Here is a 27,697-nt window from a genome sequence, read left to right on the forward strand (position 1 = left end):
TTCGATCAGCCCTGGATCTGACCTGTGTTCAGTTCCGAGTGCTGCCACAGATGCCTTGTGTGACCTCAAGCAAATCGTTTACTTCCTCTCCATTTCAGTGCCCTGTAACAATCCTTCCTCCCACCCTTCATCTGTCTTGTCTCTTCAGAGAGTAAGCAGCTTGGGGCAGGGACTGCCTCTCACTACCTGCATGTACAGAACCTAGCACAAGGAGGCCCTGATCTCTTCTGGCAACTCTAGGCACTACTGTAATAGAAAGAAATAACAGTAACTTAAAGGTTTGCTGAGTCCCCTTTAGATTATTCACCAACCCCTGTCTCTTCCTCCATCATATCCTCATCTGACAGAAAAAGGCTTTCCTATTTGGTCTTTGGACTGTATTTAAAAGAAGTGCAACCGGTTGAGACAGTTCATTGCAAATGAGCAAAGAGATGTTTGGCACTGATTCACAACTGCAGCGATTTAGCGGCAGGTTGACCTCCACACCATTTGCTGAAAGACTCACGCCAGGCGTGCTGATTGCTGGTGCCAGAGGGCAGGTAATTTTGTGATGGGGAAGAAGGCTATGGGAAAGAGAACAGAATTCCCAGAATACCCTTCACTTTTTCTTCTTGTTACACAGAGTCATTTATATAAAGTGGAAGCAGATTAATGGTGTTCTCTAGCTAATGTGATGACTGCCAAGAATGAAAACCAAGGTTTAGAAACAGCCAGTGTTAGAACCTGCAGGGCTGAAAGCTGGATTCAAGGGGGCTCTGGGCTGCTGACACTTCCACATCATCACCGGAGGCTTAGGCTGGGCTCCCATGGGAGGACCTTGTGAGGCTGGGCTTGGCAGGAAGTTCTGCCCAACAGGACCAGAGTGGCAGCCCCTCACAGCCGCCTGATTGGCTGATACCAGTATATAAACCAGGAAGCCATGAAGGGGAGCTGTCTGATCAAGAACACAGACTGCCTGTCTGTCTCTGCTCTAGACTCTGCTTGTGATAGACCCTAGACTCTGGTTTCTGACCCTGGTTTGTCCTCAGCTTTGTTATTCAATTGCTGTCTGTAATGTGGTGCCTGTCCCCAATCTCCTGGTAACCTGCCTCTGCCTGCCTCCTGACGCCTAACTGTCAATTCACCCAAAAGGCACCTCTCAGACTCTGACCCCAGAACCTGACTCAGCCCAACTCCTGCTACAACCACTAGTTCTGACTACTCTTGTCCCTGCCATGACAGTTTGCTCAGACTATCTGCATCCTCCTCAATCCATCTAACCCCTCCACAGATGATAGAAGGGACGGGCTGTCTGCCAACCAGTGGCTCCCTAAGGTCACCTGTCTGCAGGCGGAGAACCATGCTACACAGTGTGGACCCGAAGCACAGGCCCTGCGCGAACAAATAGACCGGTTGCAGGCTCAGATGGCACAGGTCACTGCCGAGGCCCAGCCCCTATGCAGGCAGCTCACACGCTCACAGGGAGAAGCTGCGACACTACGTGTCCAAATAGACTGTGCATCACTTGCACCATCCCCTGCCCAGCTGGATGATTGGAAATTCTGAGGTTTCCTGAACCAATGCCGGCTGCTCTTCCTGCTCCACCCCTTAGTGTACCCCACAAACCAGACTGAGGTAGGACTAGCACTCAGCCTGCTCTCCAGCGAAGAGTTCAATTGGGCCTCCCTCACTGTTGGAGCAGAGCAGCCCTGTGCTCTCCAACTGGGATGCCTTCATGACAATCTTCAATGACCCACACCGCATCCACTCGGCAGAGGCTGCCTCCTGGAAGCTTTGCCAGGGGCAAGAGCTAGCCACCTCCTATGCTGCACTTTTCCGACAGCTCATGGCTGATGCTGAATGGAATGAGGCAGCCCAACTTTACCCGCTCTGGTGGGGGGCTCAATGTTGAGCTACAAGATGAACTAGCCCGGGTCAAAACCCCACCCATCTAGCCATATTGATTGACTTCGCCCTGTGCACTGACTCTTGTCTTCATGAACAGATGGAGGAAAGGAGAGTTGGCTCAACACCCGCATGCCCACCCTCCACATTGAGACCTGTACAACTGAGTCCTGAACCCATGCAGGTCAGGCTGGGTCACCAATGTCAGAACCCGGAGGAGAGAGTATGTCAACAACAGACATGAACCTCTGTGTTTACTGCAAGGGACCAGGACACTCACCTCCTGCCCAACTCAGAAGAACTCAGGAAACAGACCAGACCAGCCCCAGGACAGCCCAGACTCCTAGGAACTACACTGCTGCATGTACATGAAAAAACCAGACAATGACATTGATGAAATGTCCTGCAGGAGCTATTTTCTGCAACGTCCCTACCTCTTACTTGGTCACCAGATGGCAAGCAAAGTATGCACACCCACAGCCTCCACTAACAAGCGTTTTGCATATTTTAAGGATGAACTGGCCAGTTGAATCACAACAAAACAGTACAATGTCAAACTGCAGCTGAACAGTGTCTTCTCCAGCGTAGTGTACTTGAAAAAGAATTGCATTGGAAAAAGGCCTCGTATCTCTTAATTCTACAATGCCCTTCACATGCAGGCTTCCAACAGCTGCACTTAACTATTTTGTACCTTGGATATTTTCTGTTGTACAAATATACACTAACGGTGAAGTGCGTGTGTAACTTTAAGCATGGGACTCGTCTCATCCCATTGAAGTCAATGGGACCACTTGTGCTTTAACATTACATATGTGCTTCAGTGCTTTGCTGGATAGAGGTATTACTATAGGTACTACTGGTTATAATAACTGAACTTCTACTATAGAAGTTTCTTCATAGTTTATTGCTGGTGGGTGAATGTTTTCAAAAGGATTCAGAGACTCTGGGTGCTTCAGAAAAGCATACGCAGAACTCTTTGGTCTAGATATTGCAGAAGAATAGGTTCTGCCATAAGATTCCCATTATTTCCTTTGGCCAGTTCAGATAGTCTTTAGGAAAGGCCCCTCTCTTTGGTCTTCAGTGTTACTTCTTCAGGGGTAGGATAAGTCAAAATGGACAAAAGGAAATATTTCACCATACAACATATAATTAGCTGGTGGAACTCATTGCCACAGGATATTGAGGCTACAAACTTAGGAGGATTCAAATGTCCAAAGACATTTAGATGGAGAACAAGAATTTCCAGAGTTGTTATATGAAATACTTTAAAAGTGGTGGAAGGCTATAAGCAGTCATGTTTCAGAACTGAATTTTCTGCAGGAACAGTCTTCCATTGGTTTCAGAGTAACAGCCGTGTTAGTCTGTATTCGCAAAAAGAAAAGGAGTACTTGTGGCACCTTAGAGACTAACCAATTTATTTGAGCATAAGCTTTCGTGAGCTACAGCTCACTTCATCAGATGCATATCGTGGAAACTGCAGCAGACTTTATATATACACAGAGAATATGAAACAATACCTCCTCCCACCCCACTGTCCTGCTGGTAATAGCTTATCTAAAGTGATCATCAGGTGGGCCATTTCCAGCACAAATCCAGGTTTTCTCACCCTCCACCCCCCCACACAAATTCACTCTCCTGCTGGTGATAGCCCATCCAAAGTGACAACTCTTTACACAATGTGCATGACAATCAAGTTGGGCTATTTATCCTGATTCAACAAAATAAAAGTGTAGCAATTTTGTCAAAGTTTTCAACAGGAAATGACCAAAACTTTTTGTTTTGATACGGCCAAAATGTTTTGGACTTTATCATTTTGACTTTTATGTTATGTTATATTATAATATAAAGGTCAAAATTTATAATTTCAGGATATTTTGTTTAATGAAAAATTCCAACATTGACTTCATCCCGATTTGGGACTAAATGAAATTTCAAAAGCTACCTGCATGAAATATTATTCTCTCTTGGTTTAACGAAACTGGAAAGCAATTTTATTTTTTGTTTGATCATAACAGGAAACTGCTTACGCAAATAAATCATGATCATCATCTTATATGGCATCCCCATTACTGGACGTTTGCAACCATGGCAGTCCATTCTGTATGATCCTCTGCTGACATTATACAAACTTATACAAACTTGTCTCACTCTTTCTCTCTTGATCTCTGTTCTGTATTTTCATCTCCCATTATAGTCTCCTTCTGATTTCAGTATAATTGTTTTATTACTTTGAGTTCATATCCATCAATCCCTACAGTTTACAATATGTTGAGCAATTTCAAGTAGTGGTGCTTGTCAATTGATTTTTAGAAGTCAATAAAACACAAGTATACTGTTTTCTCTCTTTCAATTGATCTTTGTAATATAAGCTTCAAGTTCACAATGGTGACTATCATGCCCTTTCCACATTTGAAGCTGTATTGTTGTTTGCTTATTTCCTTGTCAATCCTTCCTTGTATTTGGTCTTGAACAACTTGCAAAAGTATCTTACAGGCATGGGATAGTAGGCTGTTTGTTTGTAATCTTGACAATCCATAGTGTTGTTCTTTTTGGAGATTTGGAAACACAATGAACTTTGTAAAGTCTTCTGGCAATTCTCCTGGCTCAAACCGATTCTTCATTACCTCTCAAAGGGCTTTTAAGCCTTTGGCCCCTATTTTTTTTTTAACAATTCAGCTGGTATTTCATCACATCCCAGTGCTTCTCCATTCAAAAGTCTTTTTATTGCTGCCATGATTCTTCATCCATTATTGGTGGGCTGACTTGATTGATCTCTAGTTGAGGTTTATCAGGCCTTTTACTAATTGGTATATTCTTGTCATCGCTTGTTCTTCTTGTCTTTAGGGTCTGCCACATATTGTCCATTTTTGTCCTTAAGGGTTACCCTTCTTCTATAATTTATGGCACTTACCTTTTGATACATCTCACTTTGTTCGTTTGCTTTATCCAATTGCTGATCCAGTCATTCATTCAGACTTTACTAATCTGCATTTATTCTTTATCATTTTTAATCTTCAGTATTCCTTTTTTTTTCTGTTCATCTTTGTGCCTTTACTTTTCTTCTTTTGTCCATTACAGCGGTGACGTTATCCATGGGACTTTCTTAGCTATTAACTTCTTCCCTACATATTTATCTGCAGCTTCTTTGATACCATCTTTCAGACATTCCCAAGTGACTTGGTCTTTGTTCGCATTAATGATCTGCATCACGTCTTCTTGGTAGTGATTTTATATCTCATGATTCAGACCTCAGACCTCCACGGTTCCATCCTAGATAGTGTTTGGCTTTCTGTAACTTTTTCAGTTTGATATTTGGTCTCTATGATCTGATCCACAATCTGCACTTGGCATTACTTTAACCTTCCTAACACTATTTCTGTATCTATGGTTAACCGTGATAAAATCAATTTGGTTTTTATACGTCCTTCTCAGTGAGTCTCATATACACCTTGCACTTTTTGTTCAGAATAAGCACTGCTGATAATGAAGTCATGTTTCTTGCAAAATTCTATGAATCTTTCTCCTCTATCATTTGTTTCACCAATGCCAAATGGGCCAAGTGCTCCAGATATTCTGTCCTTTCTTACTTTTGCCTTCCATGATAAGTGTCATATGAAAGGGAATTTTTCTATCTGCCAGTCAATAATCAACTATTATTACAACAGTATTTTTTTAGTTACAAGGACACAAATGTGTGCTACTGCAATACTCCTGTGTGAAACGCCTCACATATTTGCACTTTTAATGGTTAAATTTTATTTATGAATTAAGGGGAACTTTTCTAAAGTGCCTAAGGGGTTTAAGAGCACAAGTCTCACTGTAATTCAATGAGACTTGTGCTCCCAAATCTGCTAGGCACCTTTAAAAAACCCTCCCCTTATATTAGTTACATACAAAGAACATTTTTCAATTAGCAATTAAAAAAAAACATTTTTGAGAAAAGGTCAACTTTTAGCCTGGAGTAAGGTTGCATATGCAGACTTAAAAAGCCATTGCAGTGTGCTTGTGTGTTAGGCCTAGCATTCTGTTATAGTAGAAATAAAAAGTTTTTTGTGGGTTGCACCTTCATATTAATGAAGGTCTGATACTAATCTACGGTGTAAAAAGCAATGGAAGTATAAACAAGTCTTTGTTGGCTTAGGAAAGGTGCTGAATTAACTGAAAACATCAGTTTTCCCCATCACCTTCATCTTCATACGTAAAATGACCTTATTAACAGGTGATGGTTTTTCTGCGAAGATACTTTTGTGTCAAGTTACTAGTTCTATAAAAAGAATCGAGCACGGAGAGAGATGGAGAGCTCTTTTAACACTGAAGCTCCTGCTGATCTTCTCAGGATTGGAAATGAAAAATACACAATGCCAGAGGGTTTCCCCCTTCCTCTCCCCTCCCCACCCCTCGCAAATAATTTTAAAGAAGCGTTATTTATTGAACACAGGATGATATGTTAACAACAGGTGTGACCCTGAAAACAGACATGAGAAGCTCTTGACTACTGAAAATGTATTGGAAGCCGTTTTTTCTTAGGTTTCAGAGTAACAGCCGTGTTAGTCTGTATTCGCAAAAAGAAAAGGAGTACTTGTGGCACCTTAGAGACTAACCAATTTATTTGAGCATAAGGTTTCTTGAGCTACAGCTCACTTCTTACGTTTTTTCTTACTGTTTATGGTTCTCTTCTTTAAAAAGAGAAGAAACATAAGATGAAATAAACTGTGCACACAGCCAGTCTGTGCTAAAACTTCCATTAATTTTTTTATTACCACTCCTTCCCTGCCCATTTGTATGCCTGGCCATCTGTTATGTTGTATCTTTTAGACTGTAGGCTCTTTGGGGCAGGGAGCACTGTTTCCAATGAAGGAGATTTTCAAAGGAACTGAACAGATAGGCATCCAGTTGAACATCAGTAGAACTTATGCCTCTAATTCCCTTTGGCCCTTCTGAAGCTTCTCCCCTATATATGCTTGTACAGAACGTAGCACAATGTGGCCCTGGACTGGTTGGCCCCTGTGCACCATTGTAATATACATGTTCAGTAACAACTAGGAAATTAAAGGAAAAATAGCTACGAAAATGGGAAGCAGCATGACACACAAAATAATGCGGCATTGTAGCGCACGTGGTGGAGGCAGCTTGCATCTGGCACAGCTTATGGTCTCTGTGGTGCACACTGAAATGGAGAGAGGCAGCTGTCCTGCTGTAAAGGCAGCTGTCATTTCATGCTCAGATGCAGCCTGCTACAGAGAGAGACACACACAGTTTGTACTTGCTTGAGCAGAATTTCCTTTCTGGATTTTGTAGCCTTATTAATCTAAACCAGAGGTCAATCTGCCTGAAAGTGGTAGGGCTTTGTGCATGGAAATATATAGCAGGACATATGCTGGTCCTCCCACCACACATCTATGCCTGCTAACGCCTATCCATAAAAATACAAATCCTTTATAGAGGCTCCCTGTGGCTGGATTTTCTGTTGACTGCAGTCGTGCTTGAGCAGGTGGGAACTTCCTCTCATAGTAAACTGACGTCATTGTGCTAACGCTACTCAGTGGAGTTCACTGAGACCCTTTTGTGCAGACAAGTAACAGCAAGTTCAGATGAGCAGCTCGGGAAGTGATGCTCAAGTTCAGCGTTGCTTCCTGAAGCAGGGTACGCATGCCCCAGAGAGGCAGTTTCAGCATGTGGGTATCAGATGAAATCCGAAGTATACGGTGGATTTACTCCCATGTTGTTAGCTTTACAAATCTGGGTTTGGATAACTGGGTGACCCAAATGCGAGGCCAGCTGTTCCCAGGCTTCACTTTCAGTTTCTTCCTCCTACTTTCTCCTTAAAAAAAAATTAGTGCAAAATCCCTTGATGCCTGTCATCATCAGATGCTTCCCAATTGCAATTGTGTTTTGCTTGATAAAATGTGAGGTGTGCTGCTCAACAGCAAACAAGTGACTAAATGCTAATTGCCTTGATTGCGTGAAAAGCATAGAGAGACTTCTTCTTGCCACAGCATTGGAGTTCCATTGTCCAGTGGACAGGATGGTGGTATGGAGAGCACATGCTAGAAGGAGCATGTCAAGATGGGGTGGATACACCATTTGATAAGTTTAAAGAAGGAGGATCTCTTAGTTTACTCACCACAAAATCCTGCTGGGGCCTGCCATCCACACAGTGCACCTCCTTCCTAGACCAGCATGAAGTTTTTGGTTCAGCCATTGTTATTGACACGGGTCTAGTTCTGACTCAATGCCAGAAAATAATGAATACTCCACTTGATTGGCTTTCTGCTTCTGTGGTCATCTATCCTCCTCTTCATCCACTTCCCACTTTATGAACACTTTGCCTCCTGTTTGCTTTGATCCTCATCCATTGTCTTCCCACTGCCCTGTGTTTCCCTGCCTCACAGGTTATCTCACTGATGCCACCTAAATAAAGGGCCATCTAAGCACTCAATGTTTCCACAACAACAAAAGGTAGGCTTGCATGCTTCAGTTCACCAGGAAAGAAGGGAAGAGCCATCAATCTTGCTGGATACTGGAGAGGTCAGAGTGCTTAGTCAGCTGTCCAATCAATTATCCACTTGAACAGACTATGAGTTTTAGAAAGAGGACTATATGCTATTCTTTCTGACATCAGGGCTGCAGGTATTTACAACAAATTTAAGGGACTTGGGGAGACCAATGCAACCATGTAGAATGCACCCTGAAAGCAAAGCAAGTCTCGTTTTAATGGTCAAATGTGGGAAATATTTTGGAGATTCAACAAACTTAAAAAAACCAAACTCCCTTAAAATCTACCACACAACATCATGCCCATTTGCTCAACACGTTTCTCAGTTTCCTTATCCGTCATCCTACAGCCTCATCCCAGATCCATTAGAAAGAGAAGTGACCTGCTGCAGTGATAGTTTGCCACTTGCATCTGTAAAAACCAAGCACTATTCTTATCAAACCTTATTCTCGTTCACACTAAGGCCAATTTACACCATTCTAGTATTAATGTAAATGTAATTAATGCCCACTTTAAGGCTTCTTTACACTGCCAGAGCCATGTAAGGTGGTTTAGCGTAAATGAGAATCAGGCCTAATGTGTCAGCTGGTCTAAGTGTCAATGCCACACCTCACCACTGTATCTCAGTGACCAAAATTTGATTAAGCAACGGACTGTAAAATAAAATAAAAAAATCACAAAAAATGTCGAACAGAGGTGCTGTGAGAATGAATTCGTTACTATCTGAAAAGCTGAACGGTGCTATACAGCTGCTTATTCTATTCTAGCATGACCAAGCACTTGCATTAACCCATCATTTTACATTATAGCATAGTCATAACAGTGAATACAAGCCGGGGGGAATCAATAGAAGGCTTTCAAGAAATCAAACTGCTCATCAAGGTTAGAGTTTATCTGTTAAATAAAAATCACACAGAACAAGGAATCTGCATGGCCGACCACCTTACAGAAGCCAGTGCAGATAGGTAATAAATAATGCAGTCTAACTTTGAGTCTGAGTCGAAGTTGTGTGATCCCAGACTCAATACTGATATATTAGATTTACTGCTTTCCTTAGAGCCATAAATGAGTCACATGTTACGGTGAAAGAGAGCTGGCCTGGCCAACGGAAAGCCAGCTGTGTGGAAGCTCTGGTACCTTTTAGAGGCTTGGTTCTCAGAAGACATTCCTCCTGTTTGACTCCATCCAGTGACAGGTGGAGGAACCATCCTCCTTGATTCATCTGAAGGCTCAGAGAAGATGATCCTTGTGCAGGACTATGTTTACAGAAATACACATATCGAACACTCTGGGATAGGCACTCTTCATCTGTAGATAAATAAAAAACTAAATACTTGTTTGAAGTTCCTGCCTAATGTATTGTAGAAGTAAATGCTCCTTGTAGCAGTCTGTGTTCCTGGCTATATTTACACACTATATGCCTTGAAACTACTTGATGATACACTTTCAAGCTGAGATCTTCAGGGAACTTTGGCAATTAGGTGCCATTCATTTCAGTGGGACTTGTACACCTGCATCTCCCAGGCAGGTTTGAAAATCCCCAGCACTAAACTCTGAAAAGTCCGCAGTGCAAACAAGAAACAATTCTCCCAAGTGAGAACATTCATACATTTGCACTTAACTTGTTTGTAGTCTGACTGGCTAGTAATGAGCTAAGGGGCAGTCACCGGGTCACTGAAAACCAATCTAAAATCAAAGCAGCAAAATGTGCGTCTCTAGTGGGTGGAGCTTGTTTTGTGGGTGGAGCTGAGAAGAGTAGCACTTTTTTTCCTTCCAACTCAATCCCTTTGTGCACATTTTCTACAGTGAGGAAGGGGAAGATTCTGCCACCGTGAGTCACACTAAATACTTCGCTATGTGATTAGTTCTGCTAAAGTCATATACACCTACTACCTATTTTTTTTGTGCATTAAAAATGATGACTAATGAGACCATGAATTGTAAAAATGCAAACTTGAAAAATCTCAGCTTACATTTCCTGATGTTTAAAGAGAAAAAAATATGTTCAGAATCAACATGTTGCAGTGGAATTGTTATCTTCTTTGCATGTCCTAAGTCATTATGTTGTAATGAAATCCACCTTTTGGGTCCCATTGAAATCAACAGGCCTTAAGCATGTGCTTAAGAGCTTTTCAGAACTGGGACCAAAGGCCCTGATCCAGGAGAGCACTTGAGCACATGCTTAAGTTAAGGTATGTGATTGATCCCACGGAATTCTACGGGGCTACTTCCATGCTTTAAGTTATGGGCATGTTTAAGTCCTTTGCTGGATCAGGGCCTAAGTGTTTTTGCAGAATAAACTTGGGCTTAAAGCTAAACACATGCTTTGCTGAATCAGGGCCTGTGGCACCATGGCCACCACCCAACTCTATTTTCCTTTGACTTAAGGCCTCTTTAAAACTCACCCCTTTTCCAGTTGCATTCTCAGCCCCAAGCCTTTTAATTCAGTCTTCACCAGGCAGCTGCCAGCAGAGTTTGTCAGAAACAGAACTCCAAAGTCCCAAACAAACACAAGTCTTTCATCAGTTCCAGCTCCAGTTTCCTGGCAGTCCCAGCTACTTCTCTCAGCCATAGCCCTCTGCCCTGCAGATTCCTGGTGCCTTTTATATTGGGAATTCTTCCCCTCCGGCAGGGCTCATCTTGTAATCGGGGCTGGCTTAGCCCACAGCACCTTATGGTACATGTGCATAGATAAGCACATTTTAAAAAGTCAAATGCAATTAAGAATTATATTTCTCCAAGGATACCCACTCTAAGAAATATTTTACTCACAGGTTTGGCTACTACCCAATTCCTAATATTGCAGAGGGAAGTCCGTGTGTAAAATTGGCATTTGGGCAGTGACTGGGGACCCTTGTGCTTTGAAAGATTTAATTTAATTAATTGTTTTCGTTCTGTTTCCTCTCCAGATACATTTCTCAACCCTTATGTCCCTTTTGTCCTCATCAGTGGTCTCAGCTTTTCTCAACCTAATAGTCTGTGAATTTGTGTGTTGTTTGCACCTTCTTCCAGAACATTTACGAGGAGATTAATTAAATCTGGTACTAAGAGTACATGTCTAGATACCAGTTAGGAGTACATCTCTCCTAACTCAATTCAGGACTTTGTTGATGGTGCTTAACACCTAATACAATCTGGATACATTTTTCAATGCAATATCAAATACTCTCATAAAATCTAAGTATTTCACATCTACTGCCTGCCATCCATCCAATCAATTTATAATTCTGCCAAATATACTAATCAACATTTCTGGTGAAAATTCTTCTCTATTAGAGCTGAGTGAATAATTCAAAATGAGTAATTTATTCCATGAATGTAGCCAGACTTAATAGAATATGTTCAAGCAGAATCCAATTTACTTGTTATTCTAATGTATCTGATTATTCATTAATCCATGGTTGACCCATGAATAGTTAAATACTCCAGATGTGGCCTCATCAATGCCGCATAGAGGGGAATAATCACTTCCCTTGATCTGCTGGCAATGCTCCTACTAATGCAGCCCAATATGCCTTTAGCCTTCTTGGGAACAAGGGCACACTGCTGACTCATATCCAGATTCTCACCCACTGCAATCCCCAGGTCCTTTTCGTCAGAACTACAGCTTAGCCAGTCGATCCCCAGCCTGTAGCTGTCATGGGATTCTTCCGTCCTAAGTGCAGGACTCTGCACTTGTCCTTGTTGAACCTCATCAGGTTTCTTTTAGCCCAGTCCTCCAATTTGTCTAGGTCACTCTGGACCCGATCCCTACCCTCCAGCGTATCCACCTCTCCCCCAAGCTTAGTGTCATCTGCAAAGTTGCTGAGGGTGCAATCTAGTGTAGACAACCAAGTTTGAAAATTTTGGCCTCAATGGCTGGTGAATATTACAAATTTCGTTTCTCTCATACGCAGCACCGGTCTGGAGAGAACACTGTGCCAACTCATCCCTCATTCCTAAGCCTGGTTTGCACAGTCGTTACATTACAAGCACTCACTAGAAGTCTAAAGTGACCAGTCTCATGAACTCTCCATAGACTTACTATTTATCTTTTTATTATTTCATGACATTAAAAAAACAAACCTAAGGGCTTTTCTGCTTCCCTACCGTGAGCAACAAGGTGCTACCTTTCCTCCTCTCCTTCCTCTTCGTGGACCTGCCTGCTGCCTCTTCGATTTCTGCACTGCTGCCGTTGTCACTTGTGCCCTTGCTCTGGAGATCAGGGAGAGTGGGCGGATGAGGGGGGAAGGGCATACAGGAAACATCTTTGCAGCACAAGACCTGCTGCAACTGGCCATCAACCAAGTGCAGTGTTCACCGCATACACAAGGTATGTGTACGCGGGAGCTTTGAGCTAGCGTGCTAGAAATGGCAGTGTGGACATGGTGGCACAAGCGTGTGTGGACCCAGGGGGCTGGGTGGGCTTGGGTACTACCCGTGCCTCAATGGCCACACTCTGTTCTGAGTGTGCTAGCGAGGGGTGTCTGTCCACCCAGACTGGGACGCTCACTCCCAGCAGCAGCGTAGATGTTAGATAAAAACAAATATTATGGCTGGAAGGTCACAACGTAACACGACTTTATTTTTTAGAACTCACAACAATAATACACAAGAATCCCGAAACCAGAGAGACAAAGCGGGCTGGTCCCTAAAAGAGAGAGGTACAACTCAACTCACTTTGTTCTAGGCTGGTTGGCTGCAGGCTGACTTCTATTAGGCCCAGATCGGACTCTTCCCTACAGAACACATTCACCTGCTGGCAGGACCATGAAAAACCCTTGAAATTTGAAGTGACAGCCTACAATTTTCACAGAGGTTTCAATACATCACACAAAGCAACTAAAGTGGTGGTCCCCCTTCCTTTTAAGCCTCCACGGTAGTGTGCCAAAGGTACCAGGTTTGCCAGCTGAAATGTCAATTGACGAGAACCATTGTACTAATTCCTTCGGATACAGATGGAACAGAGTCCTTTGAGTAAGGGAGCAAGTGGGTGTGACATATTTGAACGCTTTCTTTCCAGACCACAATAAAATATTACTCTTCTCTGATCAACAAAGAACCAAGTACAGAAATGTTCTGATCAAAGGCAGGTTTTCTCTACCTGACCTTTGGGAGAAGGTGTGAGAAACAATGGTCTGACTAAATATGCCAGGACGTTTCCATAAAAAAAGGATTCTAAAAAAAACCCAACAACCCAGTTTCTTGGCACTTTCAGATCTGGAGTTAGCAAATAATAAACTGCCTCCCCAAGGAAGAGAGACCAAAGGCCGATTAGACATGAGCAAGTACCCTATCCACCATAGATAATTAACTAGGCCTTTATCTGTGTTTAAAGAGGCACATTCTAATTCTGCTGATTGAGCGTGTCAGTGTGTGATTAATTGCCTTTGCCTTGCCACCCAACTGCTAACCAGCTCAAGCCTAGGTTTTGTTATTATTTGAACGGCAAAGGCAATCCACACTGAGATGTTAGTATAATTGGCTGGGGTTGGCTGCATATTTTAAATATGCTTCATTCCAAAGTCTTCCTTAACCTTAAACCAAAACAAAGACAAAAGCCCAATGTGCCCAACCTTTAAGAACATGGTGAAAGTGATGTACATCATGGAGAATCAGGAGAGAAGCCATACAGATACCTGTTAACAAAAATTCTGATTGTTAAAGGGCAAGTACAGATTGCCATGGCTTTCACATGCTTTTCACACCACCATGTTAGCTTTCTTTGTTAACACTCTTTTTATTCTTCAGATACCAGAGAGTATAAATACAGAACCTGCTTCTGCACAAACTTATGTTTGTGTGTAACTTTAGGCATTTATCTAATCCCATTGAACTCACTTGGACGACGCATAGGTATAAAGTTACTGAAGGGTGCAGTGTTGCCAGCCCTCAGATTTTATCCCAAGTCTCATGATATCTGGTATTGTTCTTAAAGCCCCAGGCCCTGGAATCATGTGAATACACCAGAATCTCAGCTTTCATTTACAAATCAAAAGCCCATTTCTAGCCCTTATGGTTGGGGAGAAAAGCTTGAAAATATGAGCCCTAAAGGTTCAAAAAAGCCAGGAGGCACATAGAAAATCTCCACACTTATTACTTTGAAAATGTCATGATTTTTAAGTCAATCCCATGATCTTTTGGGCCATGACTCATGATTCTTGAATGCTTAGGGTTGGCATTAGCTGGATCTGGGCCTTAGTCAAGAATGATATATTATGATAGCCTAAAACAACTTGCTGAAGACTTTGAACACAAAGTAAAGGCCTGCAAAACTTTTCCTTTGGGAATAGTCCTTATGGAAGCAGCCTTACTGCTGTTGGCAGGACTGCTCGCGTGAGCGAAGAGTTTGCAGACGGGGTACCATTTTAAGGTGATAGAAGAAGGAAGTTTGCAAAGCTGGAGGTTTCATTTTAATTTTATTAAAAAGGCAACAGAGTAAACAAAATAAAACACTAGGCACAACATGCTGTAAAGGCAAATGCTGTGAGATGAGAGTAGCATACGGGTTTATAGACAGTGTTTCAATACTATCGTACTGGGCCCATGTAGAGAGCAAGAATGGTCCAGTGGTTGGGGTGCTAGGTGGGGACATGAGAGCCCCCCAGGGTTCAGCTCCTTGCTCTGCCATAGGCTGCCTGTGCCTCTTGGGCAAATCGCCCTGTGCCTCAGTGCCCCATATGTACAGTGGGGATAACAGCTCTGTTCTCCCTCACAGGGAGCTTTGGAGAGGGGCTCAGGTACTATAGCCAAGAGGGCTAGATAAGTACAATAGACAGGTCAACTGTAACTGCTCTGCTATAACATGGGTGATGCACCATTGGGGTTAGAGCTAGTAAAAACGGGCAAAGCTCAGTATTCCCATCGAGCGGAGGCCAATTGGCAGTATTTGAATGGAGAGGGAGACTGGAAAGAATTATGTGCCCTCATCTTTGTGGCATCCATAGACAGCAAAAAGACAGTCCAGTCCAGGTTAGCAATACCGCATGGGCTGATGTTCCTTAGAGAGGTGAAGTTGAACAGAAAGGATAATGGTGCTTCCAACCCACCCTTTGACTTATCAGCTCTTCAGGAGCGACCGAGTCTTACTGTCCATACAATGCCGAGCACAATGGGGCCCTGAGTTAATCTGGGACCCCAAAGTGCTACTATGGCAAAATTAATCCATAGCGAGGAAGATGGAGACCGAGAGAGCTAACATGATGGCACATACCGCAGCTAGTGAGTAAAAATGTCAGCTTAAAATTTGCTTTGAACAATTCATATTTTTCTAAGTTTTGAAGTGTTAAGTTATAAATTGTCCCTCTGCCCTGATGGTTTCAGTGTCAAAGATATCTCCTAAGGTAAGTAACATTTTAAAATGGCTGCACCGGTGCTCTGACGAACTGCTGTGAAACTTCTCTCAGACTGGCCTTGTTGTACGGTGCATGATGCAGCCAACACTAGGGGAAAAAACAACCAGTTTCACAGGTGGCATGTTCTTCCTGTATGATGATCAAGTAAATTCCCCTCATTTTCATTGCAAAAAGTGGTTGGTAAGGTGGTTCTCCCAATAAACACTAGGGGGCGTTTACTAGCAAAATCCGTAGTATCCCTCGGATAGCAAGGCCATATCCGTATCCATTCCAGGGTCTTCCCTGAACTCCTTTTACACTAGCATGGCAAAGTTATCATTCCAGTGGGGATCTTATAATGCAGTTTTGTCACCTCATCAGAACCCCAAGGTATAAATATAGCTTTATATTTTATCACTTAGCTATACATTATTTTGTCTGCCATTTAAGGTTCTGATTCAGCAAAGTATGCAAGCACATGCTTAACTTTCGGCATGTACTTACATCCCACTGAAGTCAATGAGATTTAAACACATGCTTAAATGTAACATGCTCAAGTGGCTTGCTAAACAGGGGTGCTTTGCTAAATTGGGGCCTAAATGCTGTAAAAATAAATAGTTGTCCCACTATAAAATATTGGATGATGTGTATGATCAAAGTTGTACCCTTAGCCAATCCATATCTCAGTCACTGGAGATTTTTAAGAATAGGTTAGACAAACACACCTTCAGGATGGTCTAGGTATAGTGTCACCTATGTATACAGGGATGGACCTTCCTTAATGTGGGGTGATGAACTAGATGACCTCATGAAGTCCCTTCCAGCCCTACATTTCTATGATTTTATATCCTTGTATTAAAGTTGAAACATCAAATGCCAGATAATTGCTAATGGGATGACAGCAGATATCATGAGGAATAGCGTCTGTCAATGATCAACACGAGAAAGCCACAATGCAGTGCAATGGCACCGAATGGCTGCCTAATTAAAAAGGCACATGGCAAGCAGCACCCTAGATGTTTCAGTCACAACAAACAGTTCTTCCTGGAAAGAAGTATGGGACCCCTCCATCCCTGCAGGTCCCCTGCACCTGTTGTAACACTTGTTTCTGATATCTCTCTGCATCTTCTCTTCCATCTTTGTCATCTCCCTTCATCCTCTCTGCTCTTTCTACACCCTGGGCCTGATCCAAAGCCCACTGAAGGATTCTCATTGGCTGCAATGGGTTTTGGATCAGACCTCTAATTCTCTTCTCTCCATCCCACTCCTTACCTCTCAGCCTTCAAGCCCCAACTCTTCCCACTGATGACCTGATGACTACTTACTGTGTACCTGGACCTACTGCCCTCCTACACATTTACCCAAAATCTCTCTGTCCCCTAGGAGGATTTCCTCTCCACTTCCCCCTCTTGAGAAAGCTCAGTGAGGCCAGATCCTCAGCTGGCATAGCTCCACCATGGTCATGGATTTACATCAGTCTGGATCTAATTCAACATCTCCTTAGAGTGGGCCTCCAATAATGGAGAAACATGAGGCTTTGCCTGATTAGTCCATTGTACACAGCTCACAATCTACACTAGCTACAGGACTGCAGGAAAAGCACCACACTGAGGGCTGGTAGTACATTACCACAATCAGTGTCTCTGCAAAGCTACTCCCGATGTGTTAAATAGTGTGATGTCTCTAGCAAGCAACTGCATTTGAAGAGCTTGGAGAATGCCTTTTCCCAACATCTGGCCCCAATCCCCTACCCAGAAGATTGACGTAGTTACTGACCAAAATGTGGGAGTGAGATGATGTTTAGTATCGGGACTAAGAGTATCCCTTTAGGAATCAGAGGTTGGGTTTTTCTAAAGTACTCATTGAAGTCGGTCGTTTTACTGTTGGCTTCAGTGGGAGCAGAGTCAGGCTAATGCTGAGCACTTCTGAAAAGCCCAGCCCTCCTCCTCTCTTTTACTTGCTTTCCCGTCTGTACTAGCTGGGATGTTTTTGTTTCTTACTAATAAATGTAGCTACCGTATTGCTAGACCCTGGCATTCAAAGTCATGAGTCAGCCCGCCTCAGCTCCTCTCACCCCCCAAATCAGGAGATTTTTAAAAACAGTATCTCTTGGGGCCTTTTTACCTCTCTTCTCATGCTGTAACCATTCAGGTTCTGGTACTTATCTGGCCTTCATCACTGTAGTATCTATTACACCTCGCAATCTTTAACGTATGCACCCTCACAACACCCCTGGGAGGCAGGGCAGTGCTGCCGGTGGGGAACTGTGGCCCAGACAGGCTGTGTGATCTGCCCAAGATTGCACAGGAACTCCATGGCAGAGCAAGGACTTGAACCCCAGTCTCCCAAGCCTAGGCTAGCGCCGTGACAACTGGACCATCCTTCCTCTCATTCATGAGTTCAGGCTTTCCTGTGCAATCACGGAGACTACACGATTCCTTGTTTTTTAAACGAAAGCTGAGATTCTCACCTAGTGACATACCTCCAGAAGCTAGGGCTTTAAGAAAAAGGATGTAAAAATGATAGCTGATTATGTTGATTAGAAAGATTAAGACACGTCTTTCGTATTGGCCATTGCGTCAGTATTTGCGATGGACAAAGCAAGCTTGTAGTAGCCCTGTTTGACAACACACAGATAAGAAAGAATCCAGCTGGATCCTACCAGTTGTTAGTACACCTCATTTCTGGAGTTGTTATGAATGGTTTAGGTTGGTGTCACTGTCAAGTATCAACAACAATGTTTTAAATGACAAATAGCTGCTGCAAAGTGACCATGTGTTCTTTGAATATTAAACCAAACACTTCATTGCAGTAAGCCTTGTCTATCCATGTGGTTTTGCCCACCTCCTCAGGGACCTTTATAGTGCTTCCCTTCCTATAAACAGTTTAAAGTCGTAATGGTAAACACGCAGAGCTAAAGCTAAACTTGCATTCGTTACATTTGTGTTGACTATTTGTGACAATACTAGAAATATTTACCAGTCCAACAGAGCAGTTTACACAGGAAACCCCCACACATTTACCTCTTGTGCCATGATTAATTCTTGGTTTACACTGAGGAAGAGACATAATGGATCTGGTTTTCTACACCAACACAACCTTGCAGGAGCTCCTGTGTACTAAACTCCAGCATTTTGTACGGTTGGTTTAAAAAACAGATGGAGGCCCTAATGTTCCAGATCTATCCTGAAGGGTTTCATCTCTGTGTAGTTTCTCCCCACCCCCTGACTGATAGCTGACCTCAGAAAGGCCATCATCAGTGGAAGAAGAAAACAGTATGTGAGGACTAGATCCTCCAGGATACAACCGGAGGAGCAACCTCCAGATGGCATGCTGGGAGGCATCTTCTACTTGGTGATGAACACAACTGGTGCTCCTAGCAATCAATGTGATGGGGGCGGGGTGGTCATAGAGTGCTCCCAGGACCCACAAGTGAAGCTCTATTATGTGTAATGACATATTGCACCAGGAGGCACCTCAGGTGAGCAAATCATCTGTGGTAACAGCAAACTTGGAGCTGATGAGTGTAGGCTACATAATCCCATGGGCTGGGCCTTTAGGCAGGAAAAGAGATTTGCCAGAATTCACCTCTGATCTCTACTTTACCGATTAGACTGGGCAGGAGCCCTGCAATCTGTGCTACCTCTTCCGTGCCAAAACTGTAATTCTCCATCATTTAGCAACAGATACAGTAGGATGTCTGGGAAGAACCAGGCTAGAATATTACTACATCCCAGTGGGGTGCAATTATTTATTTATTCTTGAGATTTATGAAATAACAATGAGAAGGGGCCCATGCCAGAGCACCCGAGCCATATCTGACACCCATGTAAGAATACAATAAATCCCAAAGCATGCAGAAGCCCCATGACAGAGGATAATGCAAGTAACCAGGCCGTGCAAAAAGAAATCATAGTCTCAATTTTTCCCCTAAACATTCTCTCTCCTCGCCTCCCCCCCAAACAATCTCTGCTTCTTCAGCAGCCCTGCTAAGAAGATAGCCCTTGCAGCTGGCCCTTGTGGCCAGCAGATTCTGGATATTTCAGACCAGGATGGGGGCACCTTCCAAAGGGAAAAGACCACAGGGGCCCTTATGGAGAACACTGCCAGCAGCCTCATTATTATACCAAGGAGGAAGGTATCCCAGCTCAAGCACATGAACAAATCTCATCGCCACCCGACGCCGCAAGCTTCCTCCCATAGGTCTAGTAAGGCCTAATTCTTACTAGCCAGGAGGCCAGCTCTACATCTCACTTCATGAAGATGGTTTATTAAGAGCCACATATTATGGCCCTACATTCCACTCCAATGGGTGGACAACAGCAACAACACGGCCTCCTCTGAAGAGCCACAGTCTTCATAGATGCAAGCAGTTTCAGCTCTAAAATCCTCTTGAACCAAACCAGAACCATAGAGCAGCTCCTGGTATTTGACTGTATTAAAGAACTACTCCCTCTAAAAGCTACCATACACAATAATATTTTGGGAAGTTGTTGCTGTAACTGGAGAAAGAGGGTCAGGTTTCAGGAGGCATTTGGATTGGCGTGACAAAGGCGGGCAAGTCAGGTCCAGGCTGCTACCACACAAACAGTAGAAGATCAGCTAAGACATCGGCAAATACCTGATAGATCCTAGTGCAGAAGAAAAAGCTGTTCATTATGGGCCTGAACCTGTGCCAACTGAGGTCAACAGCAAGACTCCCTTTGACGTCAATGGGGTTTGGATCTGGCCTCAGATAATTTGCCCAAATGTTAGTAGGCAGTAAGGAGGAAATTTTCAAAGGCACAAATGGCAATTAGGTGCCAAACTCCCACTGGAAATCAATGGAGTTAGGTACCTCAACTATCCATTCTGCCTTTGAAAGTCTCCCCCTAAATTCTTACCATTTGGATTTTGAATTTCCATTGGTACAAACATAAATGGTGCCATTTCTCAGGGAGTCACTACATGGAACCAACACTAGGTGCATCAGTGAATCTACTAGCTACAAAAGGAATGTTTATGAAAACACAGCATTTCTGAGGCCGACTTAACAGCGTACAAAAACAACGAGGAGGCCAGTGGCACCTTAAAGACCAACAGATTTATTTGGGCATAAGTTTTCGTGGGTAAAAAACCTACTTCTTCAGATGCATCTGTCATTTTCACTCTATGCATCTGAAGAAGTGGGTTTTTTACCCACGAAACCTTATGCCCAAATAAATCTGTTAGTCTTTAAGGTGCCACCGGACTCCTCGTTGTGTTTGTGCATACAGACTAACACGGCTACCCCTCTGATACTTAACAGTGTAGTAACTATAGTGCTTGTTTCTTTGGGTTTATTTAATTGCTAATTATTCTTAGGTTTGCAGACAGTGACTGTGAAGAGTGCATGTAACAAAGAAGCAGGAATCGAGACACATTTTTCCTCAGGTCCTGAACAGAAGCCAGATCACAGAAGTGCACATTAAAGAAGGGAAGTGTCTTTCCATTTCCCCAGTGTTACTAAACTGTCTGCAATTAGCCCAGCTACTAGTATTTTCCATGGGTTTTTGTTTTTGAATGTATCTTTTTTTTCCAGCCCCGCATACAGAAGGAGTTCCACAATCTATCTGCCGCCCTTTCTGGCCTTTATCACCTCTTTCCAAGATGTCTGCCTCCTAGGGCACTCCTCTGGCATGTAGTGGAGTGTTAATTTCCTCGTGTCTCAGACACATATTCCTGTCCCTTGAGGTAATGTTTGGAGAGTTCTAAATTTGAATTTTGATAGAAAACAGGTGACTTTCGTTCTCTTCCTTCATTTTTACAGTGGTGTTGTAGCTGCGTCAGTCCCAGGATATGAGAGAGACAAGGTGGGGGAGGTAATATCTTTTATTGGGCCAACGTCTGTTGGTGAGAGAGAGAAGCTTTTGAGTTTACACAGAGCTTAGACAGATCTCTTCAGGTCATTTTACAATTTCTTTGCTTGTCTTGAGGCCTTATTTATATACCCAGCCTAGCCATAATTTACATTATTATTGCTATTGTTATTTTATACTTAGGGCTTACATCTACCCTTTGAAAGATCCACAGGGGTAAATGCTCCCTAAATAGCGTCACTGTTCTTGCAAGTTACACTGATGCTGACTTGGAAATCTGTATTAGTGGAGCTGGCCGAGGTAAGGGTTTAGACAGATGTGTTCTGGTGGAATACAGGGTCAGCGTTTCAACAGTAGCTACTCTTGTCCTCAACCATGTCCCCTGGGGTGGGTGGGGGGAGTTTACAGCATCAACCTGTTGGTTTTCTGGAAAGAGGTGCCTGTGGATTCACATCTACTGATTGGTACAGAAGCAGCTGTCAGCCCCACAATTACTAGAGACCAGAGTCTCCCGTGAGATCTGTGGTGTGGTTTGTAGCACAGAATTTACTTATTAAATTACTTAATGCACTCTTTGGCTCACCTACATGGAACAATCACAGCACATACAGCTTTCAGACAAGTAACATAAATAGCAAACGGGGCTCTCTCAACATGTAACAAATCCTTTGGATGAGATGTGCACAAACCACAATGGGAGAAGAAAGAAAGAAAGAAAGAAAGAAAGAAAGAAAGAAAGAAAGAAAGAAAGAAAGAAAGAAAGAAAGAAGAAGTTGAACCACCCCCACTGTGTTAGATACACATCTGTCACTAATGAGGGCCTACGCATATTTACTAATGCAGAACAACACTTAAACTCATCCTACACACCCAACTCATCCTGGTACATCCACAGGCATCCATGTACATCCACACACATACAGCCACATGCACACTGCAACCATTCAGACAGAAAAAAAAACACTAGACAAATATGCAAACAAATAATAAAATATATATTTAAGTATAATTGCAATACAGTTGCATTGTCTTTTTACTGACCCGTGTGGCCATTAAAGGGCACTAGATTCTGAACTACTGGAAGTTAAACAAGGCTGTGAATACAATATATCTGTTCACTAGGAAATGTATATAACAACACTGCTGCCCATTGAAAATCACATGACAAGTTAACTCATGACATTGTCCATGAACAACTGTATATGAAGGCTCAGCTAAGCCAAAAACATATGGAGACTGGTTGTTTTCTCCTCACGGTCAGCCCTTAGATTGTCAGCTCTTTGGGGCAGGCACTAGGTTTTAGCAGCACCCACCACAGGGGGACTCTGGCCATGATTGGAGACCCTGGTTGTTACCACAATAGGAACATTAAATAATAATAAAGAATCTATAGTATCTAATCAATGGTTTCCCAAAAGCAAAAACTCAATCTCAGCTCCTCAGCTAGCGACCAGTAGCTGTTGGTTTCAACAGAAGATTAATTTCAATGGAGCAACACCAGTTTATAGCAGGGGAGGATCTGGCTGACATTCTTAGTGTAGCTCACATCCTTTGCCTTTCGTTCCCTTCCCTCCAGCTATGGACACCCTTGTGCCTTTGCGGGAAGAGGTGGCTGGCACCTCCATTTCCAGGAAGACTCCGTATGCTGCGGAGTGAATCCACAGGCACCTACCTTCGTATTTCAGGCTTTTTCCCCTTGTCCTTCTGAGAGGCTTTGGGTTCTGGCTTGGTCCATTGGACTGGCGAGTGCTGTCTCCTGCTGTTTCTTCTCGTTCATTTTCCTGTTTGGATCCCATTGGTCTGTGAAACAAGGAAGAGAGGAATACTGACTGGATGAACATAACCAAGGCACTGCTGACACATATCATAACATATAGCTATGGCAAAGCCTTCGCACTGAGCTGAGAATATTCACTTCCTTACGCTCCCATCTCCCTGGTCCTGAAAGCAGTGTTATCTTACATGTCCTAACCCTACTGGGTAGTTATTCTGTTGCCTTTTCAACTATCCCCCTAAGAGCCATCCAAACCTACTCTGTGGATTGCTGCTGCCCATGGAGCGCTTGATGGAGGTGGCCTGGCTGGCCATTCTCCTTATTTCCAGCTGCTAAATAGATAGATGTCTACAACACACTTGGTACTTCCTTGGTCTTACTCTTCCCCAAAACCAATTGCCATAGGTGCCACAGGGACATTACGTGATCACAGAGAGTAGATGAGATGGCTGCGTGGTCATGGATGGGGCGGGCAGCGGATCTGTGCACTTGTGAATAGGAAGGGGAGGTGTCCCTGAGCATGTGGTCCATGCTATGAAAAAATCTGAGGACCCCTGTCCTGCTGCAGTGTGCAGAGCAATATGCAGTGTGCTATATGTGACACTGGGCTACTCCCTTAGAGATTGCATTTAATGACAACAGGTGCACACCGCCAGCCCCAACCACCGAAAAAAGAAAAAACAAAAAAAAACAAACTTACCAAGTGTGAGAGGCTGCAGGGCTTTCACAGCGCCCCCTACCGCCTCCCCAAGGTCGTCACACTAGCCCATGACAGCCGCTGTGCATACCACCCCTGGGCCATCCTGGGGAGAAGACGGGGGCATGTGGAAACCCTACTGCTGCAGCAAAGCCTTTTTCTTCAGTGATGTGTTTTCGTCAGAAGTGTGATGCTCATCGAGTGAGATCAGGATGCCATGGCGCGCATGGCTGCTTGCATGCTGGATTGCTAGCTGATACAGCTGAGGTAAAGTGACAGCACCTGCTATATTCTAGGTGTGTGTTTTCCTGCGGTACCTCATTTCACACAGCATTGTGTGAATCCTCGGCACACACCCCTAAAGCGGTTAAAAGGAAGCGATTCCCCCAACTGCTGAAAATCCACACGCAAGTCCGCCCTCGGTGTATTTCTCCACACCGTCATTCTAGAACTGATGAGGATGATTCCCACATACAAGGGCCATGTCTGGACGAAAGATCCGTGGCAGTGAAGAAATGCGCTCATGCACACAGTATGCTGTGTGTTGAAATGATACACGTGTTTGAAGGCAAATCATGCTACTTGAACGGGGATCATTTAATCTTCAAGTATCTTTAGCTTCTAGGATTATTTTTATTTGTACTGCAGTAGTGGCTAGCGGTCCCAGTCAGGGGTCCGGGCCTCACTGCACTAGGAAAGTCTACCCCAAAGAGCTTATAATCAGAGCGGCTTCCCGTTTTCCTGGGGACTGAACTATTTGACTTCAGTGCTTCCCAGGGTCTTCTATCATGAACAAATATGCTTTCAATGAGATGTGAAGAGGTCAATGTACTCTAGACCTATTTAATCACTCGTTTCCACACCTAAAGTTAAATGGCTCTGTTGTATGAAACTAAATTGAAAGCTGATTGTATAATCATGTTCAACGCTACCCACAGGTAACCTAATTATCAACATAGGGACCAAGGAACATGCGTAAGTAGTTTTAAACAGAGGAGCTAGCAAGTGAAAATGAAAACATTACATTTGCTTTAATAATATAAAAGAAAAATTACTGTAGCGAGGTGTGTCGAAGATGGTTGGTTTCTTGGTTTGTTTTAGGAAAGTTGTCTGTGATTCATTGCTAACGGTGAAAAGGCAAGATGAAGAGAAGCAATGATACAGTGTATACATGGCGCAGTTACTGTAGTAATTTCCTTGAAATAATTAACAGTTAGGAGGAGGTTGCATATGCTATTCCAGATGTGAAAGAACAACAGATGGGCAGCTTTCTAAGGCTCTGATAATAAAATGACCTAACACTCTATTTAGAGAAACAGAAATTCTTCTCTTTGGCTGTTTACAGATTTTAGAAATATCACGATAAGCAAATCCAGACAGTTCAAAGCAATGATATAAAGGACAAGTGGATAAATAATGACCCAACTTTGTTACGAAACATAGTGTAACTGTTGTATTGTTAATATAAACACAGATGACCTTTATATTTGCTCAACTTTTCGTCCTTAGCACAGGAAACAGCAGATGATCTTTATCAGACAGTAGAATCTTCCACTTTGCTTCTACTATTGAGCTGTGGGGCAGATTCTTATGCTGACTTTAAGGGCATGACAATGTCATTATCTTTTCAAAGCACATGCTGAAAACACGATATGGAGTGGAGGAGAAAGACACATGGCTTCCTGTAGCCTGGGGATAGCATGAACCTGGGCGACAGGGATCCATGCCGTTAGTTCTCCTCTTGATTTTCACAAAGCAAAGTCACAACATGAATAAAGTTCACAGTAAAAATAAAGCCGCAAAGCAAGAGAATCCTATAAACATAACCTGGTAGAACAACATGTCAGCAGTTGCACATTCATTTTTATACAAATACAGCTAATGAATGTTGAAAGTTGCTGTTTCCATGGAATGTTTTACCTTGGCATGGAAGAATTTGAATTTTTTCTTAGTAATTCATGTATTTGCATTACAATAGCACCTAGGCCCTAGCCAAGATCGGGCCCCCCTGTGCTAGGAGCTGCACAAACACACAGTGAGAGACAGTCCCTGCCTCAGTGAGCTAACAATCTAAACAGAGGCGAGACAACGAGCGGCAGAAAAGTAATATATTTATCCCCATTTTACAGATGGGAATCTGAGGCCCACAAAGATTAATTGACTCACTTAAGGTCACATAGGAAAGTCTGGGGCAGAGCCAGGAACTGACCTCAGATTTCCCACCTCGTAGTCCAGTGCTTTAACTACATCCTCCCACTCTGCCGGGGGAAATTCAAGAGAAATTATTTCTACTGAAACACAGTTAGTCAGGGTTTAATGTATCCTACTAATTCCCTCTTCCCTCCAAGTATTAGGATTAATTAATATTTATGGAAAGGTCATACCCACAGGCCCTAGTCAGAGGCACCTTTGTGCTGACGCATAGAACCATACAGCTCTTGGCCCAAAGACCACTGTACTTCCCCCCTCCGCCACAAACAAACATGACACAAGTCATTCTGCCGTTTGGTGCACATGGTCAATGCTGAATCCAAGGGGACAAATTCCAAACAAACAGCAAGCCTTTGATAAAAGCCTTTGTAGGTTCCCCCCTCCCCTAGGTGAGTGTTGTAAGCCAGTGGGGATGGGGAAATGCATCTCTCTTTGGAACTGAGAGGTGCTAAAGAGTGGCTAGCAGTGCCTGACACAGAGTGGATATGAAGACAATACAGTGAGAGCAAATATGGAGTGAGGGAACAGGGCCAGTAGGCAGGGCAAGCACTGGGGGTGTGGGGGCATGCTGGTGTTGGGAAGGATCCTGGCTAGGGGAAAGGAGCTATGGATTGGACCACAGCATCCCCAACAGTTGGCATCTGGAGTGGGCCCACGTACCCAATGGCCAGTGCCTGGAAGGGGCCCGGGTACCCTACGACCAGCGCCTGTAAGGGGTACGGGTACCCAATGGGTGGTGCCTGTAGAGGGCCTATGTACCCAACCGCCGGTACCAGGGGAAGGAGGACCATAATCAACAGCTGGTGCCAGGCAGCAGCCACCATTTTTGGTATGCAACATTGATGCTTTGGGAGATGTTTCAACGTATATGCCTACAAAACGTTTCAGGAAGCTGTTATCCATATGACTGCTGGGTTTGGAGCCGTATTCATCCAATTCCAACATGGCAGGTGGCTCACTCTTCCTCTGGGCCTCTGCTCATGTAGATCCCAGCTCTTAACAGCCCCTGTGTTCCTGCATTTGCAATGAAAGGAGGGAAGAACAGGAAGAACACGTTTCTATTTACTTTTTTCAAATATTATCGGATTTAACTTTTTTGCCTCTTCCTCCATTTACTTCGGCACCACCGTTCCTCCCCCATTTTCCGTGGCCCCGTCCAATCTGCATTTTCTCAGCAACTACCCCGGATGGTGCAGCTGCTCTCAGGGTGTTGTTCACAAAGGCTAAATTGGGGATTTAAACTTTGCAATAATTAGGATTTATTGACCTTTGGGGACTGAAAGTACATACAGTCTGCACCTTAGGTCCCAATTCAGCAAAGGACTTACGCAGATGCTTAATTTTAAGCACACACATTTAAATGCTTTACTGAAACTGGGCACTGGGTCACACAGTCACTGCAGAAGTTTGGGGAACGGTGCCCAATTGCAGACCAAGGGGCAGTCGCAAGGCGGGTGAAACATTGACAATAGCAGTCAGTCATCA

General features: G+C 43.5%; 1 protein-coding gene across 9 annotated transcripts in view; it reads right to left on the bottom strand.

The window, feature by feature from the left end:
- Positions 1 to 27,697, bottom strand: part of NRG1 (neuregulin 1) — a 707,377-nt gene that overhangs the window by 264,013 nt on the left and 415,667 nt on the right. The window contains exon 3 of one of the 9 annotated variants that reach the window (XM_073345925.1): positions 23,203 to 23,330. The exons of 7 other annotated variants lie outside the window; for them this stretch is intronic. In XM_073345925.1, coding sequence (XP_073202026.1) covers positions 23,203 to 23,326 — 124 coding nt within the window. In that variant the 5' untranslated portion in view covers positions 23,327 to 23,330. Of the gene's footprint in view, positions 1 to 9,517; positions 9,537 to 23,202; positions 23,331 to 27,697 lie in introns of those variants that run through there. One more of the 9 variants, XM_073345931.1, reaches the window with a different exon arrangement.

The sequence above is a fragment of the Lepidochelys kempii genome, chromosome 5 (assembly GCF_965140265.1).
Source record: "Lepidochelys kempii isolate rLepKem1 chromosome 5, rLepKem1.hap2, whole genome shotgun sequence".
NCBI lineage: Eukaryota > Metazoa > Chordata > Testudines > Cheloniidae > Lepidochelys > Lepidochelys kempii.